The following is a 20,587-nucleotide window of genomic DNA, read 5'->3' as shown; positions in this document are numbered from 1 at the left end:
TCTTATACATGTTTCAAGCATTCAATCCACCATCTCACCGTAGAAGTCTTGTTGCTCAAGCAAATGGCTATGCCTCTGGTGTTCCCTGTAGCTGCAATTTCTGAAAGCAAGTTGACCATCAGACCTTATGTAAAATCTCTCACTAGACCATTTTAAGTCTCACTTAAATCAGTTGATTGCTTTGCCTAAATTCTTCTCAAAACCTTATTGTACTCTAGAGGAGAAGCAGCTCCACGCTTCGGATTTGTCTAGAGCTCTTAAAAACTGCACTTACAGGACTAAATTTTTCAGCCTAATTATGTATGGCCATAAATGACTGCTCCAAAGACCAAGGAATTTCATTTCAAAAATGATAATTATAGTGTTTCAACTTGTCTTTCTATTATATTGGAGGTCCACAGACAGCACTATAACTGTAACTTAAGAGGGCAGTCACACTAGGCTTCACTCAACAGAATGCTGAATGAACATAGATGGAGCAGGGTCAACAGTGTCCTGAGACTAGGTGTAACTAGATGCCCCGTTGCTATGCTGATTGATAGAATTCGTTCCGTGAGGAAGCTGGGATGTAGAAGTTCTGGCTAATTTCTTGCTGCTTTTCATGCAATAGCCTAACTTATCCATATAGGGAATGGCACATGACTTGGGGTGAAGCGTTTCCCGCTTCTATGTCAGGTAGAAGGAGAACATTAAACCGATATCTGCTTAATGGAACTAGATCAGATGCCAGTTTGGAGAAATCTGTACTCATTTTTTCGTTTTAGCTGACACACCTGTTACTGTTTATACTGACTATCTTTATTCCCATCCATTTGAGTGCTTGCCAGTCACCTGTGGTTAAAATCACCATGTATGTGAAGAAAAGGGAATTATTACTCCCTCTGTAGTACCCGTGTTTCTCTGACTAAAATTTCCAAACGTAACTCCCACAGCCTGTCCTTTTTTCTCAGCAGATGCAGGCTTCCAGCCACCAAAGGATGGGAGGTTGTGCTCAGTCTACCTTCTGAGCTCTCTCATGGGAAGATGCTGGCCACAAACAACATTGCTATTCAGGCTTGCCCAAGTGAAGAACACTCACAGTCATAGACAAGGTCCACATGAGTTATACTGACTTCAAAAGCCACAGTCACTGTGGTCACTGTACTGTAACAGTGAAGAAAAAAATTTAGCTCTAAGTTAAACCCAAAAGACTACCAAATATGTATCTGTGACCATCTCTACATGAGGAAAATTGGTTCAATTTTCAAATGTTTGGACTAGTTTGAAGTTGATATTCTATCAAGGACTTTGGTATAGTCAGTACGACACTAGATAGGGCACCTCATAAAAAAGAAGTTCTGTAAGCTAGTGTTATCTGTATATGATCAAAACAACAGTGCTGATCGTTGCCAACTAATAAAGTTCACAGCGCAGTTTGTGTATAGTATGTTCAAAGACATAGACTAGTAATGTTATAATACCACCTGTTTCCCTACATAGAACTGAAATGTGCCTGTTCTGTGTCACTTGCTGCCTGCAGAAAAACAGGAAAATGCACATTGCTTCTATGACTTACTGCTGATTTCAGAAAACTGAGCTCAAAATGTTTAATCCGCTTCTGAAAGATGGCCCTATAGTCAGGAATAATGTTTCATTTTCTGTGCAGGTGCGACAGTTTTACTATTCAGCCAAAGCGTTTGATGTTCTGGAGAGACTGGACAGTAATCCTGAATACTGGGAAGGCAAGAGAGGTGCCTGTGTGGGTGTCTTTCAAATGATCTTAGCTGGCCGAGAAGCAAAGTGAGTATTCTGTGTTGTATCTGAATTTATTTTGCTCTTTTCCTATTTCCAGTTAGCTGTAAGCCAGAATCATAATCTTAGCTTTAGGACTATGTATCCTCTTCCAATTCTTTATTGACCTTTCAGAGAATAGAAGCTCTGGCCCGTGGTTCCATATGCAGTGTTCAATCTGAAGTGTATCTTCCACACCAACAATTACAGAATATACAGTGGAGAATAACTTATCAACGAATGCTATGAACTGTAGGAAACCAAAATACGTTAGTCATTATACTAGGAAGAGCTAAGTTATAAATGTAGTATGTTCATGAACTGAGGGAAAAGAACCTCATTTCATGTTGATGGCTTAAGAATGGAAAACTGTCCCATGACATTTTAAAGTTCATAGAACAGAACTAAGGAAACATTTACTCAGTGCTGTAGGAAGGGCACGATTTCTCTAAACAATGAGTAGATGAGACTGTGTTTTCACTAAAATTTGCTTTCTGAAGACACTGTCTATGTCAGACAAATATACTTACTTGATGAAAGCTTAAAGGACATTATCTGTGTTACTGATAATTTTGCTGTCGGCCCACTTCACTGGATGGGAGAATGAGACGGAGTAGTGAGCCTGTATTTAAGAAATGTTCCCTCATGAACATTCTGCAGTGATACCAGATGGCCATTCTCCCCTGGCCAAAGTTGCTGTTTCGTACATGACTGGTAGGAGTGTATCTTGGCTTCTACACCTTCCTTGTATTCCCTTCTCTGCTGGAATAATCTGATTAACTACTGCACCCTTCAAGAGCCCTTTTAGCAATTACAGCAATAGATGCAGTAAAATACACATAGCTTGCCTGTTTTTCAATATGCATACAAGTTCTTGCAGTAAAGTAGCTGGCAAACTGCAGCTTCATACTGGTTTATCCTATTGGTAATGTTCATTTCCATGTTATTTGTATTTATATGTAAGGTGCTTTGACAGCATTAAGCTGGACGTTGCCATAGTGAAGACTAGCAAGTAGCGTTAAAGACAAAAAAAAAAAAAGAGTTTGCTTTGTTCCGGGGAACTATTTTGCAAGAGTAAGGATTTATATATAAATACATACACGCGCGCACACTAAACTCGAAACTAATTGCATTTTGCTGATTTTTTTACTTTTAGTTTCTCTCCTTGTTGCAATTATATACAAGACTCTTTTGGTTTGGTTTGGTTTTTTTGTCCCCTGGGATCTCATCTACTGTGCATTTTTACCTATTCCTGCTCTGCAGATGAATGGACCTCTCTGTCTAGGAACCATGTTTTGCAAAATAGTTTGGATGTGGGTAGTTGTTTATTGTATCAGTTGGGTCTTACCCTCATTTAAAACTTTGTTTTTCACCTTTGTAGAGACACTCTACGGGAAGTACTGCATCTTCTGAAGAGCACTGGTAATTCTCAAGTAGAATACATTGTCCGCATCATGAAAAAGTGGGCCAAGGAGAACAGAGTCCCTGTTTAAGTCAGTGCCACAAAATGAACTGGGTGAGTTACTATTGTGTGTGGGTCTGTACAATGTGGGTCCTGGTTTCTCCTGTGCATTCTGGGTATCTCCTTCCTTGCAGGACTTGAGGCGATCAAGCAGGTTGAACCAGCTGAGCAACAGCGTAGTGCAGTGAGATTGCAAAACATTCAGCAAGTTGGAGTTTTTTTATTAAAGCTTTATTGGTACTTTTCCAGTTGCACCACTCTTTATTCCTCATTCAAAGGTTCAGGTTTTTAGTAGTAATTCTAACCATCTACAAGTCAAAGTGCTCCTCAGATGTTGCCCAGATTTCTCTACATGAGTTACTGGGCTGCTTTGTGGAAGTTTTTTCAGCAAGCTTTCCGGCCTCTGGAGAAGAATCATTTGTGAAATGACTGAGACAAATCTACTTTAGTAAGTGATGGAATGTGGCAAGTAGAGAGGATGAGCATGACAACCAAAAGCCAGTACTAGGGTACCAGATAATACATAAAGACTTCTATATATTACCTGTCTGGGGTAAAATACAAACTGTATTCTGAGCACTGTCCTTTTCTGGATAAATCTCAATAACTAATACCTTCATTTCTTATTTTTGTCTAGAAGGATTGCTTTCTCTCTTACCATCTTTTTCAGAGCATGGAGATTTGACTGACTGTATTGTTCAATCTTGCTTTGAGGGTTGACACTCAACACATTTATTCATGTTAATATAATTCATTCGACTAACCCGTTTAGTTAGCAGTCTGATGGATAAAATAACTGGGTGTTTTGAATCATTTTCTTCATCATTTACCACCCTTATTAGCAATATATTTATTATACTTTTGGATTCATTATACTCTCCTGTTTTTTTTAAGAAGAACAGTTTAGGGAGTAAGTAATTCTAAAAGAAGGCAACAGTTGTAACATAGAAATGTATTTCACGTTTTGTAGTGAAAAACATTTGCATATTATTTGTAAAAGGAAAATTTACATTTTGTAAATTTGTAAAATACTTATGAAGCGTTTTTTTATCTTTTGGGGGAAACTCAGAATACTGTATTCTCTACTGTCTGTGCTTTGATTAAAGCTCTTAATTGCATCTACAGTTGAATGTTTTGTTGGTCTGTGTTGCTTCATACTGCAGAAGTTGAAATAGTGTATTCATTTTGCTGTGGAAGAGGGCAGATTTGTGACTGGTCGTTAAATGCATGTTCAGTAATCAGTCGAAGGCAAGCCAATGGCCTTGGTCCTGATTTTGTGGTAGTTTGCTGAAAATAAGGAGGCTGGGTACATATGGATCATATACACTTTTCTGTCATATAACATATCAGTGTTTTTACTGCTTTGAGCAAAAACTGTGGGTATCATCATTCAGGTATCTAGAAATACATTGATAGTTGTGGTTACTTGCATTTACATGCATTTATGTCTAGAAAACTGATCCATCATACTAGCAACAATATTAGACCCTTTCAGCAGGGACAAGGGCAACTTTACACTCTCAAAAGAGATGTGAAGGTAGCAGTATTTTCACTGAAAGCAGTTACAAAACACATTTTACTTCTAAAAGGCATTTTTCTTTTCCCTCCCAGTTTAATTAACTTGGAAACAGATCGGGAACACAATTATGAGTCTTGGTACAAAGCTTGAAAAAGTCATGTTGGTGGCTTTGTAGCAGATGTTAAATGCATCTAATTACTCCCTTTATTGCAGCTTAATCTGCAGGAGAGCTGAAGAGCATCCAAATCCATTGCAGACCATTTTACATGTTGGTTGAATCTTCTGAAATAAGTGTGATGGCATTGCAGCATAAGGGCTTGGGGACTAATTTTAAATTCTCTGTCCGTGACCAGTGAAGAAGTTTTTGAAAACCTCACCTTTATTCACTATAGTCATAAAGTCATATTTGATATGCTAAATAATGTGGGTTTTAGCACAGTGCATTTTATTGACTGGTAATAAAGTGCTTGTCATTTAAGACATAAAGAACAGGGGACTGCAGGGCTTCGCCTTGAGCAGTGATCAAATAAAAGATATATTACATGTTGTCCTAGCATTTAAGGTCTTGGTAATGGAACAGATATGTAGGTACTATTAAAATGCAGAACCAGAAAAGTGCTGAAATATTGGTGTTCATTTTACCTTAGAAATACGTTCTAAGAACATTCTCCACTGTTTAATCTGAGATGATATTCAAAGAACAGAGGTGTGGATAGGAGTTGCCTTAGCTGATACAGAAAGGGAAGTTTAAATAAAGAATTCTGAAAGCTGTTTCTCAGGTAGAGTTAACAAAATTTTATTCCTGCCCATTTCTGTATTTCCCTGAACTGTGGAAATTTAAGGTGTCAAGGTACTCTAAATAGGACAGCTAGGAGTGAAGGTAGATGTGGAGAAAAACAACAACAAAAGTGACCTATACAGAACAAGCAGGCAGTGAAGAATGCATGTGCAGAGTCAGGGAAACAGGTAAATTTATTGGGTCAGGAGTAAGTGAATATAAAATTGAAACAGTGGCATTTCAGATAATGTAGTAGAAGAGAGACTAAGGCAGAAAGAAATTGCTGCATCATTAGAATTTCAAGGAAGAGTATGGAAAATACAGTTATTTCTTATACTCTGGTTGTGGAAAATAAGCTATAGAGAACGCGCAAAAGGTACTGTGCTAGGAATCATACCATTAATAGTGACCAGCAGAGAAAGCCAAACCTGAAACAGCATGTACCTGCTTTTAGTTGGGCGCTGACCCATTCCTGGCAGATAAGGAGGATGACCTTTAATTAAACTGAGTAATACCTGAACAACATTTATGCCAATAACATCTAAGTGAATTACACTGCAGAGGAGGACATCTATCCTGTCTGTTGCTGCAAGTGAGTTCCAGGATAACGCCTGCTTTGGCCAGCATCAGAACCGATCCAATATAGCAGCAACCCTCTTGGATTAATTCTGGAGTCCAGCATATAACTTCTAAGCGTAGTAAAAGCTGGAGCCAAGTAACGTACTAAACTGGAGGTGGCAAGTTCATTGTGAAGGAAAAGTCACGTCATGTTCCAACTCTGTGGACTGTAGCAGGCGTTTAGGTAGATGTGGTTCCCTCAGCTTGAAGATTCCTCATTGATCTTCATCAGAAAGTTGTCTAAAGTTGAATAAGGAATTTGGCCATTAGCTAGTAAGACACAAAATAAACAATTACATATATAGCTGTTGCTACGTGTAGCTTCACTATATGGGAGCTGTACATACACTGAGGAACGCACCTGGGCTTTGCCCATTGGTTTACTCCTTAACCAAATTTTCCCTGTATGATCTCTAGAAGTAATTTCCAGTCACTTTTTTGAGTTTCGTTTCCAGCCTTCCCTCTCCTCATTTCATCTAATCATATGATGACTAAGTAGATAATTGCATGAAAGTGCCACCAGTAACCATTGAAATCAAGTGATTAATCAACTACTAGATAATATGGCCTGATCCTACGTAGTGCAAAATGGTAGATCTCATTGGCTCATCTGTGTGATGAGTCCTATAACTAACTTGAATTTCCATAAAAATATCTGCCAGAAGAACTTGAGGGTCTTAATTTGAAGATGGATAATGAAAAATCCATAGTTTCACTTTGCAGTTTGTTCAAATGGTTAAATCGCCTTTGCTCTTTTAGGAATTGTACCTTAATTCTAAATCCAGCTTGTTTGGCCTTGTTTTCTAATATTTGATTCTTCCAATGTTCATCTTTGCTGTTAGTCACTAAAGCCTAGCATTCTTTGTTTTGGTTTGGTTTTTTTGGTGGTTTTTTTTTCATCTTTAGGTATGCATAAACTGCAAGCAAGTCACCTCTATCTGTATGAAAGACAGCATCCGTTGTAAGGGTATTTTCCAGGCTGGAAAGCTGGCCATCAGTCTGTCAACGGAGTTTTTTAAAAAACATGGCCATGTAGCACTGGGCATAATTTATCACTGTATTTGGCATTAGAATATGGTCCTCCATACTGTGGCTTACTATTCTCCTACATGTATACTCAAAGACTACATTCACCCTTTTTGCCGTATTATTACAGGGGGAACTTGCATTAAATTGCTTCTCGACCACGACATGACATCTAGAGTTTTTCCAGAACTGGTATTTTCCAGGATACAGTCTACCCTTCGGAGGAGACAGCCTGCCTTTAGCTCTACAACAAATACATATTTTGTTCAAATGGGCTCAGTTTTCTGGCCTATGCAGATCACTCTGTGCGACTACCTTATCCTCGCTAATTACTAGTCTGTTTCTCTGCAGCCTTTTCTTAGTGCTGTTTTTGCATCTATGTCTGGATCATTAAAGGATACATTGGATCCTCCGTCCTTCTAGGACCCTACTAAAGGAAACCCCCAAAACATTCTATTAATGATGACTGATGGCTACTTTTCATCATTTGTCAATCTCAGCTTATTTAACATGTACCTTATGGATACTGTATTACGCTATTCTTTTAAATCAGGTATATGACATTCGAAACGTATGTATTGTGTTTGTATAACTGCAATATTGTTGTATTCAGCTACACTTCTAAAAGATTGGTGTCATGGGAGCTAATACTTCCCATTCATTCTTTATTAGATGAAGCTTACAGCATCCCAGAAAGATTGATGGAGCCCAGTTGTTCAAGGCTGCTTGCAGAATTTGAAACTTTTTCCTTTGCCCTGTAATCACGTTTAGAAGTCACACACCAAAAGCTTACTTTTGACTTTGTAGAGTTTAAACTTTCATTTGGAACAAATAAAACAGGCATTTCACATCTCTGGGCAAGGGACAGTTCCTAAATTCCTTTTAGGTCTTGCTTAATTGACGAATTACACTAGCAGCTATTGATAGATTTAAAAATAAAAATCTATGTTTAGTAAGAGCTGTGACTTTTGAGAAGACTCACTGTATTCCTCAAATAAAAAGAGAACTTCTGTTTCGGTTCATGCTTACACATGGTATTGTGCTTAATTGCTCCACATTATATTACTTTTAGTAATTCTTTAAGAGAATTTAATATAATGAATGCAGTAAAATAAGTAATGGTCTTTAAAATCTTTTTACAACTACATCTTCAAGAACCTGGGAGTTATTTTGACAGGAACTATGCTATGGGATAGTTTGTAGCAGTTCTCAGATACAGCTAAATCTAACTGAAAAGTGGGATACTACCTATGCTGTTGTCTCTGACCTGCACTGTCATGGACCTAGGACCTGCATTGCTTTTTTGGAGTCCTCACACCACACTTTAAGCTGGCCTGTAACTAGGGAAGAGTGATGAGCTGCAGACTCCACCATCTGTTCCTTGATCACCGTAAGCAACTTCCATGTGGTCAGTTCTGTGAAAAAACCACACGCAACAATGCAGAATTATATAATATACAATAACATATTTTAAGAATACATATAATAATGTTGAGATGGTTTATGCCACGTAGAAAAGAACCATGCTTCAATTCTAACAGTTACATTGCGCATTCTAACAGCTACAATTTTCTTTGATGATTTTGTCCTTCTTAAGCATGATGGGATCGTTATGCCCATCTACTCTAAAGCTCCTAGTAACCTTTTTCTTGCCTCACATCAGTGGGTGAGGCCATTATATGGGTAGCCCTTATGCAACAAAACACAATGTCTTACTCTGCAGAGCTGGTGAATTAATTCGTATCACATGAAGTAAATGTATCTCTTGAATATCAACCATGTATGATAGCTGTGTCTAAGAAAACTTTAGAAAAATTAAATTACAAAAACTGATAAACCAGGTCTTAAACTGCCTGGTATATTCCCAATGCCAATGATTATCATAATATTGCTATTCTACAAGTTCAATCTTACTTTTGTCCGACTTATTCATGATGCCACATTTGCTGAACTTAGTAATCACTGAACAGTGAACAAACTGGGAAGCTATTTACTTATATAAAACAATGGTGGTTTTGCCCATCATTTAAAGGCAGAAGAGCTATTTTCAGGTCACACCAAAGTAATTTCTGAGGCAAGCTTTACAAGACTTCCCCCTCAGTCTAGCTAGTTATTACCAAGCAGGTTCTATTGCTGTGTCCGCTTTTCATTTCTTCCCTACCGAGTGTTTTCCTTCCCATCGATCCACTAACACTGTTATCAATTAATATGTATAACATGATTGAAATAACCAGGAAGCTGCTAAAGTCCTGTGTACAGCCCCCATCAGTTAATATTTAAAATAGGGAAACAGTAAGTAGACATGATTTAGGGTTTAGGAATGAACTGCTAGACAATGGGGCTTTATGTTTATGTCAGAAAAGGTAATAGATTGTGGTCTGATCAACAAACCTTGAAGAACCGCTTGGAACTGCCAAGATGAGGGAAGAAGTAGGTAAAAGGTAATTCCTACAGCGGGAAATTGTGACCACCGACTCACTGACCACCTACTCAAATGATACCACCTACTCAAAAGAAGACAATGAAGGAAGAAGACAGAAGACAATGAAGGAAGAAGACAGAGTCTGCGCTCTAATTTACATGAGGGGCGAAGAAGAAAGAACCAATCATTAAGGAAAATAACAATGAATATGTATTAGTTAAGTGTATAATTATGAGGATTTTTGAGACAAAGGGGGTGCTGTCTTGAGACAGGCACCCATTCATGAGCATCAATGAAATTATTTTGAAAATACCTCGACTCTGTGTGTTATTGATTGCACACCGGGTAAATGAACACAGACAACAACATGACTGCCCTTTCAGGACCACCACGAAGTACTGCCAAAGTAGTGCTGTTCTCCACATCTCTCTTCTTCCCCTTGCTCCACCTCTGCTCATTACTTGCTTCCCTCTGCTTCACAGGCATTCAAGGCAAGATTTGTTCAGATTTGTAAAATATGCTAAGTCCTATGGAGGACTAGAAATCAGCAGGACACTAAGAAGTAACTCAGTCTCTTAAAATGGTGAGGAAGTATTCAGATAAGTACACAATAGAAGTTAAATCTGACTGTACAACTACTTATCAATGTAAGGGGGAATTCTTGTAAGGCCAGGAAAATTACACTTGAAATAGAGCCGTCATACAGAAAATGTAGCTTGTTTTCACAAGCTTTTCTGCTGTGTAGCATCCACCCTATTCTTAAAATCATCACTGCTATTGCTGCTATTCTACACTTCAAAAATCTTTTAATTTCTTATGTCTTCTCAAAATACAACTTGAGGTGGTAAGAAAACAGAGTTTAATAAAATTCCATCTGTCTATTTAAATTATTAATATATGGAAAATCGTTTTTCATAAGTAATTTTTCAGATGCTATTTTTAATGCTGTGGCAACTCAAAAGCAGCTTTGTGTTGAATCTGCAAGCTCGGTATGTAGTTAATTCTTGGTGATGAATATGTGCTTTGCTTTTTGAAGGCAATTTGGCTTGGAAATCATGGAAGTATGAAAATGCTGAACTGCACATGCAAAGTACGCTTCTGACTATTCTGATCGTAAGCTTGTATGAATGTTAAAAATGTAGTAATTTGTTTATGCAATCACCCTCAGCTGTCTGTGATAATGTGCACTTATTTAGATGTAGAACTTTTATATAAGTAAAAGCAGTTTCCAAACTGCTGAGAGGCATTGAAAAAAAATGGTTAGGAAATTGGAGTTTTTGTAAGATCAGTCTGAAAGTCAAAGGAGGAACTAGAGAAAAAAATAAAAGAAAATTTCTCCAAGGTCACAGCCAAATATTATGTTATATGTCTTTATGATTCCTAGAAGGTTGCTTTGCAATTTACATCTGTATTATAGGTAATTCTCCTTTTTGGGAAGGTTAACATTGCTTGACAGTTGTTTCCCAAAGAGTAACTATACTCATTTTTAATATATAACAGTATTTAATAAATATATTTATGATAATTATGAAAATATTTGCATTTCACTAAACCCCAGAAAACATCAGAGTGGCAAGTGACCCAGGCTAGTCTGGCCTGCAGTCTGACTGGCTCCGTTTTCATGGGCACTAAGAGTGTTTGTCTTGTCCTAGGTCAGCACTCAAAAGAGAAACCAATGCTCAGCAAGAGCAAATCTATGGCACATTAGCTTTTGTATTGCTGAGAATTACTTCCAGACCCTTCTACCTCATTAAACAGCATTACTACTGCTTTTAGTGTAGAAATTGCCATTCAAGCTGAGAATCCCGTACACGGCCAATCCTCCTTATGCCTGTTACAGGTGGGTGGGGTAGCTATTTGAAATTGTGACTCATATATTCTTGTGTGGTTTTAATTACTATTGGAAGAATAAAACCAGCAGACAACAATACAGAGATAAGACAATAACCTGACTCCAGAGTTTCAGACAGGCTGGTAATCTTCGGCTGCCTCCGGGGGTGCTGGCCTGATGGAACAGGCTTTTCATCGGAGATAAGCAACCTATGCTGCAAGTAGCTTTAAAGAAATGGTGCAAAGAGGAAAAAAGTAAGGGACAACTCTCCAGAGCACATAATCCTTCTCAATCTCTGTAAATATCTAGGTGTTTTTACACTGTCAAATGAGCAGGTGTGAATCATAAAGAGCTACCATTAAGGCAATCTATTCTTTCCAAAGGCAGCTCCTCTTCAATTTTAAACTCAGATTAAGTACGGTTTAAGTGACATTGCTAATCACAATCAACACAGGACAGGCAGATGCTCCTCAGTTTAAGTTTCTTCACCAGTTTGTTGAATTCTGCTCCCTTTTTATATATTTGTACTTTTAACGAAAAAAGCTTTTTTGTGTGTGTGTTACCAGGTTACTCCTCTACAAAATCTCTTCTGTGTTTATTTCTGATGTACCCCTTCTTGCTATTCTTTATATCTAGAAGAAAATTCCAGGATTTAAACTAAAAGATTATTTTATCTTTGGTAATTTGGTGGGTTTAATTTTCTTGTGACCACTTAAAAGGTATATAATTCTTTTTGCCTCTATTTCTTCCTCCTTCTTAGAAAAGTAAAGGTTAAACCTGCAAGGAGGAATTTCCCAGTGATTTTTAGACCTCAAAAAAATCTTCACTGCTTGGCAGAGAAAGCCTCTCAGATGCTGACATTCGCAAATTAATTTCAGTTAAGACACGGAGTCCACACACCACTTCATCTAGAATCATCACTACTGGAGAAGTTTACAGCTTATTTGTCAGCCTCAACTGAGTTCACCCTTAACATTAGGAAAGCTTAAAGACGAAAGTTGCATGCTTGCTCCAGCAAGAAATCTTGACACCGGAAGGAGAAGCAATTATTAACAGTTAAGTAAAAAATAAGATGTAAGTAGAAAAGTGTTGTTAGCTTGTTAGTTACAATTGACTTTGCTACCATTATCTGAGGGAATAAATTACCCATGTTCTGCATGGTAAATGCACCAGTGTAAGAGCTGATGTTTAATGTCTTAATATCTTACCTTCTCTCCAGGATTGAAAGCTGTTCCCAACAGCAGCTGCTTCATGCAGCTTGCTCTTCCTTGGCCAAGATGCAGATCTTTCCATTTTCTCTCATCCCTTTTTCTTCCAAACCTTCCATTCCATGTAAACTCAGCACTTGAGGCTTTGAATTTTCTCTGAGGTTCCTTTAAGTTAACAATCTTATTCCATTTATTAGCTTAAAGAATGTTACAATGTTCTGTAGAGCATAAAAATCACCAGTCATACAGAAGTTGTGTCAGTTTTGAAGTTCTCATTGAGAAATTGCAGGTGAACAGCACAGATGATACATAACACCCCCACCTTTGGTTGAGGAACTCACACTGCCATGACATACTGTAAATCCCTTTACTTTTCTAGCATGAAGACTTGCCCTGGTTTCTAGCTTATTTTTAATGTGAGATAAAAGCCAACATTCTGTTTTCATCAGCTACCTTCCAGATACCTAGTAGTGCCATTTATGCCGTCCTGGCACACAACACAGTATTGGAAGACCATTCCTCATTTCAAGAAGTGAACAAAAGATACATCTAAATCTACTTCTAAGGTAAAAAGTGTTCCCAGTTACAGGAGTAGCAACTACCTTTTGCATAAAAAATGCTGCTAGTCTTAAAACTTCCTATTGTCATTGAAACCTTGAACTTTTGATCAGGTTTGTTCAAAGCCTTTCTTGAAAGGAGTCCAGTGTCTCATAGGCTCAAACTTTCATTCTCCAAGAAGTAAGGTTTGGCCAGTTCATGGAGAGCAATATACCAACGTATGGGATAAAGTTCACACTCATGGTTCCTCTGCCTTGAAATTGTGATAAATGAGTATTACTGCCCTGGTAAAGTATATCCTAATTACCTGAAGCTAATGCACTCTTTCTAGTCCCAACATCTGGCATTTTTCTGCCTGCTTACAGTCCTTCTGAACCACTGTTCACTTCACTGAATAGAGTACTTTGGATATGGCAGAGCAGCTGGTAATAACTCCAAGTACATGTGCCTGAGGAGAGAAAGCTAGAGGTATATACTGCAGGAAACAGTATTTTTAATTAAAAGGGAAAAAAAAAAAAAAAAACGATGAGGGTGAAGGATCCCGTAGATAAAAGAAATTAGTTTTCCAAATGGTTTGCAGGGCATTGGTGCTTGGTTTTGGAAAGAGAGGGGTTTTTTAATTCCTTGATTCTGGATCTGGCAGGAAGCAACCTAGTAAAACTGTACAAAGGGAGAGAAGTTCAAAAAAAAGCACACTTGAACTCAGAGGGCCTCATTAAATAGAACACCAGCAATGCCAGCCACGTTGTTGGTGCAGTGGATTCTTGTGATGCTGCAGCAGTGCCAGTGAAAGCTATACAAACACCATCCTACCTGCAGCTGTATCATCTCCTGACATAGCAATGAATGTTGCAGCTGCTGCGGCAGCAGTTTCAGCAAAAGGACCAGGAGGATCAACAAGATGCCTGGTTGGACCATAAGAAGCCAAGACACCAGGAGGATATAGTGAGGAAGCAACCCATGGAAAATGAGGATAATCTCACAAAAAACCAAAGCCCAAATCTGGCAGAAGTATCTCGGAGACATTTGCATGGCTGAGATCTGACTGGCACAGGCATGAGCTGGCTACCAATGTAGCTCCTGCCTCAGTGTAGGTCCCAGTGCTCACCTGAAGCAAAGCAGAAGACAAACTGCCATCCCGTGCCACCTAAGCTTGCGTGGGGAAACGTATTATTGATACAAGCAGACCACGTTTTCCCCCACATTCCCATCCTAGGGCAGCAGCCTCACAGTTCATGGAAGTAAAGTATTCAGCCTTTGAAACTGACAGCGAGCTCCCAGGAGATAGGCACAACTGATCGTAAGGACAGTTCTGCCTTCTGGTGGGACCCTGGGCCTGCGGCCCAGTGGAAGCTGTACAGGCAGAACAGCAGCTTCCATTAGGTCCAGAAGAGCCGCTAGCACCCAGTTTCGGGTGCTCTGACTCTAGCGCAACGAACACCAACAGCCCAAAAGGAAGAGAGAGTGCTGGAGGTTTGTCTCCCAGACAGAGGAGCCATCCCAAGGTAGAGCAGGAGGATCCCACCCGCACCAGGGTAGAGGCCTCTGGTGGCTTACTGGGCTGTCTCCGTCATTTTCTGTGTTTGAAACAAAGTCGGGTCAAGAAACTTCTACTCACCGATGTGGCTGTAGCACCTGTAGTTCTGAGCATCCACTTTGTACGATCTGCTCATACTGGCTTTCACCAATGAAATAAAAAGCAGCTTCAAATTCTCCTCAAAATTACTCTCTCTCTGCAGTTGTTACTTTTTTTTTTTAAGCTCTTAATGTACCTCTTTCAAGAGACACTTTCGTTATTAAGTGTCCTTCAGATAACATACAAAAAGAAGGAATCTGTACTCTATGTTGGACTATTTTACCATGAGAGAAAGCAAAATCATTGGCAAAACATGTCCAATTACTTATTAAAAATTTTTTTGGTATTTATTTTGTGCTCCACTGACAAGTGCAGCACATTATATTATATACAAACAATACCTGAGACAGAGCTTAATGCCAAAGAACAAAACAGGTAGCAGAACAGAAAAACAATGATGAAAAAAATACAAATCTAACTCCTCTTGAAACTATTTGATATGGCACAAGCCTGTAACTCTTCTGGTGTATTCAAAACTAAATTCCTGGAGAACTTAAGATCTAGTGGATTTGGTTTGTTTCTTGGGAGTCTTTCCTGAGTGCTTTCGGTATCTTAGACCAAATGTAATGATAACATATTCCAGGAACTGCTATGCTTGGATCTGCTGCCAAGTTTCTTTCTGATTTAGTTCAGATACTCAGATCCAGAGCAAACTGTCTTTGGTAACTTCACTTTAAATTCAGAGATCCAGAACTACTGTTTGTCTAGTTGCATAAACAAATGTTGAGCCTCATAAAAAAAGATGTGTGCTCCAAGACGCGCAGAGGTTAGATAACATATAAATATGAGGCTTTATTTGTCTAATTAAACTCCCAGAAGAGAGAGAGGAAGAGGGGGTATATAAACAAACCAGTAAGTATCTACAAAAAACTTAGATGTGAAAGGTTGCTTCTACTATCAAAGTCTGCAATCTCATAACTTAGAGCAAATGGCTGCCTGAAACTATTTCCAAGAACTACTTCTCTTTTTCTCTGTAACCCTATCATGGGGCAGATGAGTTATTCCTATCCAGCTTATTTTTTTCCTACTTAAAAAGCATGTTAAAAATCTGACCAGGATGTGCTTCCAGGTGTATCTACACTACAACCAAGATAACTTAAAGTACTGAATTCAGATAGTGCAAAACTCATTTTCTTGTGGAGTACCTGTCCTACCTTCATTACTTCTGAATACATATCTTAGGGGCGAAAGACAGAACTGAGTTTTAGGTTGGATACTTCAAATGCACAGCTTACCTTCACCCCTTTCCACGGCTATGGCCAAGTACTACCTGCGAACAAAAATTGTTGTATTCCTGTTGTACTTATTTCAATGTCTAGTCTTCCATCTGGTAATTGAAAACAAGTATTCAGCAGAGCTGTGGAAGAGCCCATGATTTCCATGTAAGAAAGACTTTTGTTTGCTGAGCAATAAATTGCTCTTTTGCTGAGAAAAGGTCCTTTCCTACCATCACAAGGTTTAATGACAGACTGGATAGAAACTCTGATGAGAACTAGAATCCTCCTGGCAGGACCTGCAGGTCTGGAGTTTAGCAGTACTCACTCAGTTTGAATCCAGAAATACATTGCCTACTATGTGTATCATCAGACAGCTATATGAAATTCTCAACAGAAGAACAAGTGAGATTTCAAAATAATTTTATTATGATGCTGCAAGTAAAAACGTATTTGAGGAATACCTCTACTGAGCTTGCTAGTCATACTAGAACATGCAAGGTTTTAAGATAAAACAAGTCTCTTTCTTTGACTATAAAGCTCAACAAAGCCTTTCGAGCTTCAAAAGGAGACAGCCTACGCTGCTGAGATCAGGTCAGTCATTCCTCTGACTTCCTGCTGCAAGCAGTATTCTGGAATGTCCTCCATTCCCTGTTAGTGAAATCATAACTTTCAATAACACCGTTCTAGTGTCATGGATCTTCTCTGGAATCTAGATGAAGGTAAGCAGTCAAGTCAAAAGACTGCATATGCAATGAGAGGAAAACATCAAGCCCTGTGATGAATGCAGTTTGGAAAGTGGAGTAATGTGCTGCACAGAATGGTCTGCTGTACTTATCCAAAATAATACACATACGTAAATTGCTTGCTTTGCATAACACGAGTACATGTTTAAAAAGAGAACAAACCCCCTCCTGCTTAGTATTTCTGAGGCTAAAAAAAAGCAAAAAGTGATAACGTCTTCCTGTCTGCTCCAATGAAGCTGGCAAATACAATGCACACGAAGATGTTCAGTTTCCTGAAAGTTAGCAGCGCCTTCGTGGCACGCCTCCGTCGGAAGTACCGGCCATCAGTCTGTCAGAGCAGGTGGTGACGGACCGAGATGCTTGCCCTGTTTCGCTGCTCAGGCCCTGCCTTCCTCGCGTTGTTGTCCCCTGTCGAGAGGACATCTCTTCCTCCCCCCCCCCCAAGTGCTTCCCGCAACCACAACTGGTAAGCTACAGACCAGGCATGGCGGCAGAACAAGCTGCCTCTGCCCAGAGGACAGCCTGGCAGCCAGAGCAGCGTCTGCTCTTCTGCAGAAGCAGGCTGGCCTCAACCCTGTACGGAGCGATTTTGTCAAACCCCGATCTTCTCAGCTGATCCAGCTGCGCCTCAGCACAGCGCGTGCTGCCGCCGCCCTTGCAGCCCGCAAACAGTCGGGCTCCCCCGCAGCTGGACCCTCGACCACGTCTGGGACCGAGGGGCGTTTTGTTCTGGTGACTGACCTACAGCTGCCGGACTCCAGAGGCCTCACGGCACCTTCCTCTCCGGGGGCCCGCGGCCCCGGCAGCCATCCCGCGCCGCCCCGAGAGGACGAGCCTTGCGCGGCCCCGTCAACGCCCGCTGCCGCCGGCGGGGGGGGGGGGGGCAGCCCTGGTCCCGCCGAGGGCTCCCGCCCGGGCCGGGCCGGGGGGCCCCTTCCTCCCCTCCCGCCTCAGCGGGGCCGCGCCGCGCTCAAGGGGAGGGGGGGGGATCCCCGCCGAGGCCGCTCCCCTGGCGCCAACGGCCGCCCCCGGGCAGCCGCGAGGCGGAGGCGCAGCCGCCATTGCCCCGCGACGGCGTGCCGGCGGGCGGGGGCGCCCCGCGCGGCTCGGGGCGGCCGGGAGGGCGGCGGGCGGCCCAGCGGGCCGCGGGCCCTTTAAGGCGCCGACGGCAGGCGGCGTGCACATCGCCAAGGCAACTGGGGGCGGGCGCCGGCGGCCGCGCTGACGTCGGCGGGAAGCTGAGCAATAACAACGGCGACGCGGGGCGGCGCACCGGCGTCGCCGTTCGCGGTGCGCCTGCGCGGCCTGCGGGCCTGCTTCTATTTATGTGGGGGGGCGCCAAGATGGCGGGGGCGGAGGCGACGAGGAGAACGTAGGGGGCAGCTCCGACCGGGCGGCGGAGGGGGGGGAGGGGAGAGGAGAGGGAGGAGGAGCCGCCGCCGCCGCCGCCGCCGGCGGGAGGGAGTGCGGAGAGCGGTGTCACCGTAGCGCGCGAGGCGGGGGGCGGGGGGGGGGGGCGGCGGAGGAGGAGGAGGAGGAGGATGGCGGAGCCGCGCCGGGTGCCGTTCATTAGCCTGTCACCCGTGAGGCGCCGCGAGGGCGAGAGCCCGGCGCTGGAGCGGGAGCCGGCGAGCCGCGAGCCCGAGCAGCCGCCGGCGGGCCGCGAGGCGCCGCTGTTGGCGCCGCCGGAGCCGCCGCACGAGCTCTGCCGGCCGGAGCCGCCGCCGCCGCCGCCCCGCGAGAGCGCCGCCCGCCTGGAGCCGCCCCGCGAGACCGGCCGGCCCGAGCAGCAGCAGCAGCGGGAGCCCCCCCGGCCCGAGCCGCCGCCGCCGCCGCAGCTACCGCCGCCGCCGCGCCAGAGCAGCCGGCAGGAGCCGCCGCCGCCGCAGGAGGCGCTCCCGCTCCGCCAGACGGTCCGCCTGGAGGTGGTGCTGAAGGACCCCACCGAGGAGGGCTGCGTGGAGTTCAGCTACCCGGAGCTGCTGCTGTGCGGGGACTCGCGGGTACGGGACCTCCTCTTCCCCCCCCCCCCCCTTCCCCCTTCCCCCTTTCCCCTTCCCGTCCCCTCGCCGGGCCGGGCCCCGCCGCGCTTCGTCCTCCTCCTCTTCCTCTCTCCCGGCGGGCAGCTGCCCGCGTCCCTGGCCTCGCCGATAACGTTATCGACCGCCCCGTGCTGCGCGGGGCGGTCCCGGCCCGGCGGGGCGGCGCCCCGGAGGGAAGTCCGCCGGCCTGGCCGTCGCTCCGGGCTCCTCCTGGTGCTGAGGCTGCGCCTCTGCCCGTGGGGGGGAAGGGGAGGCTCCGCGCTTGTCGTCCCTGCGCCGGCCGAGGGCTCCCGGCGTTTGCTGCGAGGAGGGCCGGGGGAGCGCCAGTGGCTTGTGCCCAGCTTACCCTAGCTCACCGTGCCTGCCTGGGGAGCTGTCGTGTTGCATCCCTTCCCCCTTCCCGGGACCTTTTTCCGGCAGCTGAACGAAACTGTTACTGCGCCGGTCTGTTTTCCGAATAGTCTGTAGGCTGTGTGCAGGTAAATGAAGAGTTATTAGCCCGGCTCTGCTGCGAGCCTTGAGAAGCAGCGAAGTGAGCATTAGCAGACTTGGAGATGAGTTTCTGCAGTCTTGGGGGGGGGGGGGGGGCAGGGATGAATGAGAGTTAATGTTGTTGAAACTATAACCTCGCCTGTTAAGAACTTCATTCAAGGGGGGGGGGGGGGAAGGACTTTCCCTTTTCCTATTCCTCCCAACCGGAAGATATCTGGTACTCGAACTATTTTTCGTTTGTAAGGAGGAAAGCATGTGCAGACAACTTTAAGAAGTGAGCATCATTAGCCAATGAACAGGACCCAGTGTTCAAGTAGGAAGGAGAGACGCATGTCTTTAGGCTGGTCACACTTAAGCCACTCAGTGAGTTGAGGATACCACTGAAGTTGCACTTGATTTAAATAGTCGTTGCTCCTCGTAATTCCGGCACACAGACAATTTTAGAGAAAGTTTACATCTTTTTGGGAAGGGCAGGGAGGCAGAAAGTAACTACTACTGAGAAGGTTGCGAAAGTTCTGGTGAGAAAAGCAAACCTCAAATACCAGTCCTGATATCGCCATTGGATTTTTACATCCAGCACAAACTCAAGAGTGGTTAAAACTTATGTTTTATGAACCAAAGTGGTTCTAGGTGATGATGATGATGCCGTAACTATACTTAGCAGCCTGCTCACTTTTTGTTCTGTAGTAGGAGGGATGTGTACACACTAGAGTGTGTTAAAATGCAGAAGATGGAAAAATCGATGACTGTGATTTTAATCCCTCTGAGATGACCTGATGCAAGTTAAAAGGTTCCTTCTGTTCATCCGGTCCTACAGCTGTTGTGGGCAAACACTGCCAGTTAGGACTCCTCTGAATTGGTGTAGCATAAGCATGCTGCTCTGTGAAGTGCCATCTTTCTCAGCAGTTCCTGCGTGAAGGTGAAAATTGTGTTAGTGTTTAGAAGTGGTTCAGTATGTGGAGGTTGACTTTGCCCTTTGGCAGTTCCCAGTTCCATAACTGCCTTTTTTCTGTAGGCTGGTAATATGTTAATCATGTAATCAGGGGAAAATGGCTTTTTTTATGTAGTTCTGATGGAAATTCCATGTCTTCTGTTGGGGAGCATTGATTTAGGGGATTTTTGGTACAATTAGGATCAGAGACTGCTTTTAAGGTAGAAATAGTGATAGAAATACTTTATAAGAAATTGTGTATGTTTTTCAGCTCTCTGTAAGAGTCCCAATTGAAACTAAAGGATCATAATGGCCTGTCTGTTGCTGGATGGTG

The 20,587-nt window shown here is 42.9% G+C and overlaps 2 protein-coding genes and 1 long non-coding RNA gene across 16 annotated transcripts in view; 2 read left to right on the top strand and 1 right to left on the bottom strand.

Moving 5' to 3' along the window:
* Positions 1–8,201, top strand: part of IFT56 (intraflagellar transport 56) — a 54,342-nt gene extending 46,141 nt beyond the window's left edge. For 2 of the 7 annotated variants that reach the window (XM_052774593.1, XM_052774586.1), the window contains 2 exons: positions 1,646–1,779; positions 3,152–4,356. In XM_052774593.1, coding sequence (XP_052630553.1) covers positions 1,646–1,779; positions 3,152–3,263 — 246 coding nt within the window. In that variant the 3' untranslated portion in view covers positions 3,264–4,356. The other 5 variants (XM_052774591.1, XM_052774590.1, XM_052774589.1 and 2 more) reach the window with 5 other exon arrangements.
* Positions 5,995–17,153, bottom strand: LOC128135564 (uncharacterized). 6 transcript variants are annotated; one of them, XR_008233134.1, is made up of 6 exons: positions 16,064–17,153; positions 13,500–13,640; positions 12,635–12,852; positions 11,544–11,650; positions 8,422–8,588; positions 5,995–6,417 (listed from the first exon to the last, which is right to left on the bottom strand). It is a non-coding gene; the product is annotated as an uncharacterized LOC128135564 (long non-coding RNA). The 6 variants fall into 6 exon arrangements; XR_008233133.1 differs by having other exon boundaries at positions 12,635–13,640; XR_008233130.1 differs by lacking the exon at positions 16,064–17,153 and having other exon boundaries at positions 13,500–14,388.
* Positions 17,154–18,309: 1,156 nt separating this feature from the next.
* UBN2 (ubinuclein 2) overlaps positions 18,310–20,587 on the top strand; it is a 57,730-nt gene continuing 55,452 nt past the window's right edge. For all 3 annotated transcript variants that reach the window (XR_008233128.1, XM_052774584.1, XM_052774583.1), the window contains exon 1: positions 18,310–18,791. Coding sequence is in view for 2 of the 3 variants with exons in the window: in XM_052774584.1 (XP_052630544.1) it covers positions 18,330–18,791 (462 nt within the window). In the remaining variant the exon portion in view is untranslated. The remainder of the gene's footprint in view (positions 18,792–20,587) is intronic.

This window comes from Harpia harpyja, chromosome 23 (assembly GCF_026419915.1).
Source record: "Harpia harpyja isolate bHarHar1 chromosome 23, bHarHar1 primary haplotype, whole genome shotgun sequence".
Taxonomy (NCBI): domain Eukaryota; kingdom Metazoa; phylum Chordata; class Aves; order Accipitriformes; family Accipitridae; genus Harpia; species Harpia harpyja.
This window is presented reverse-complemented; position numbering and strand designations above follow the sequence as displayed.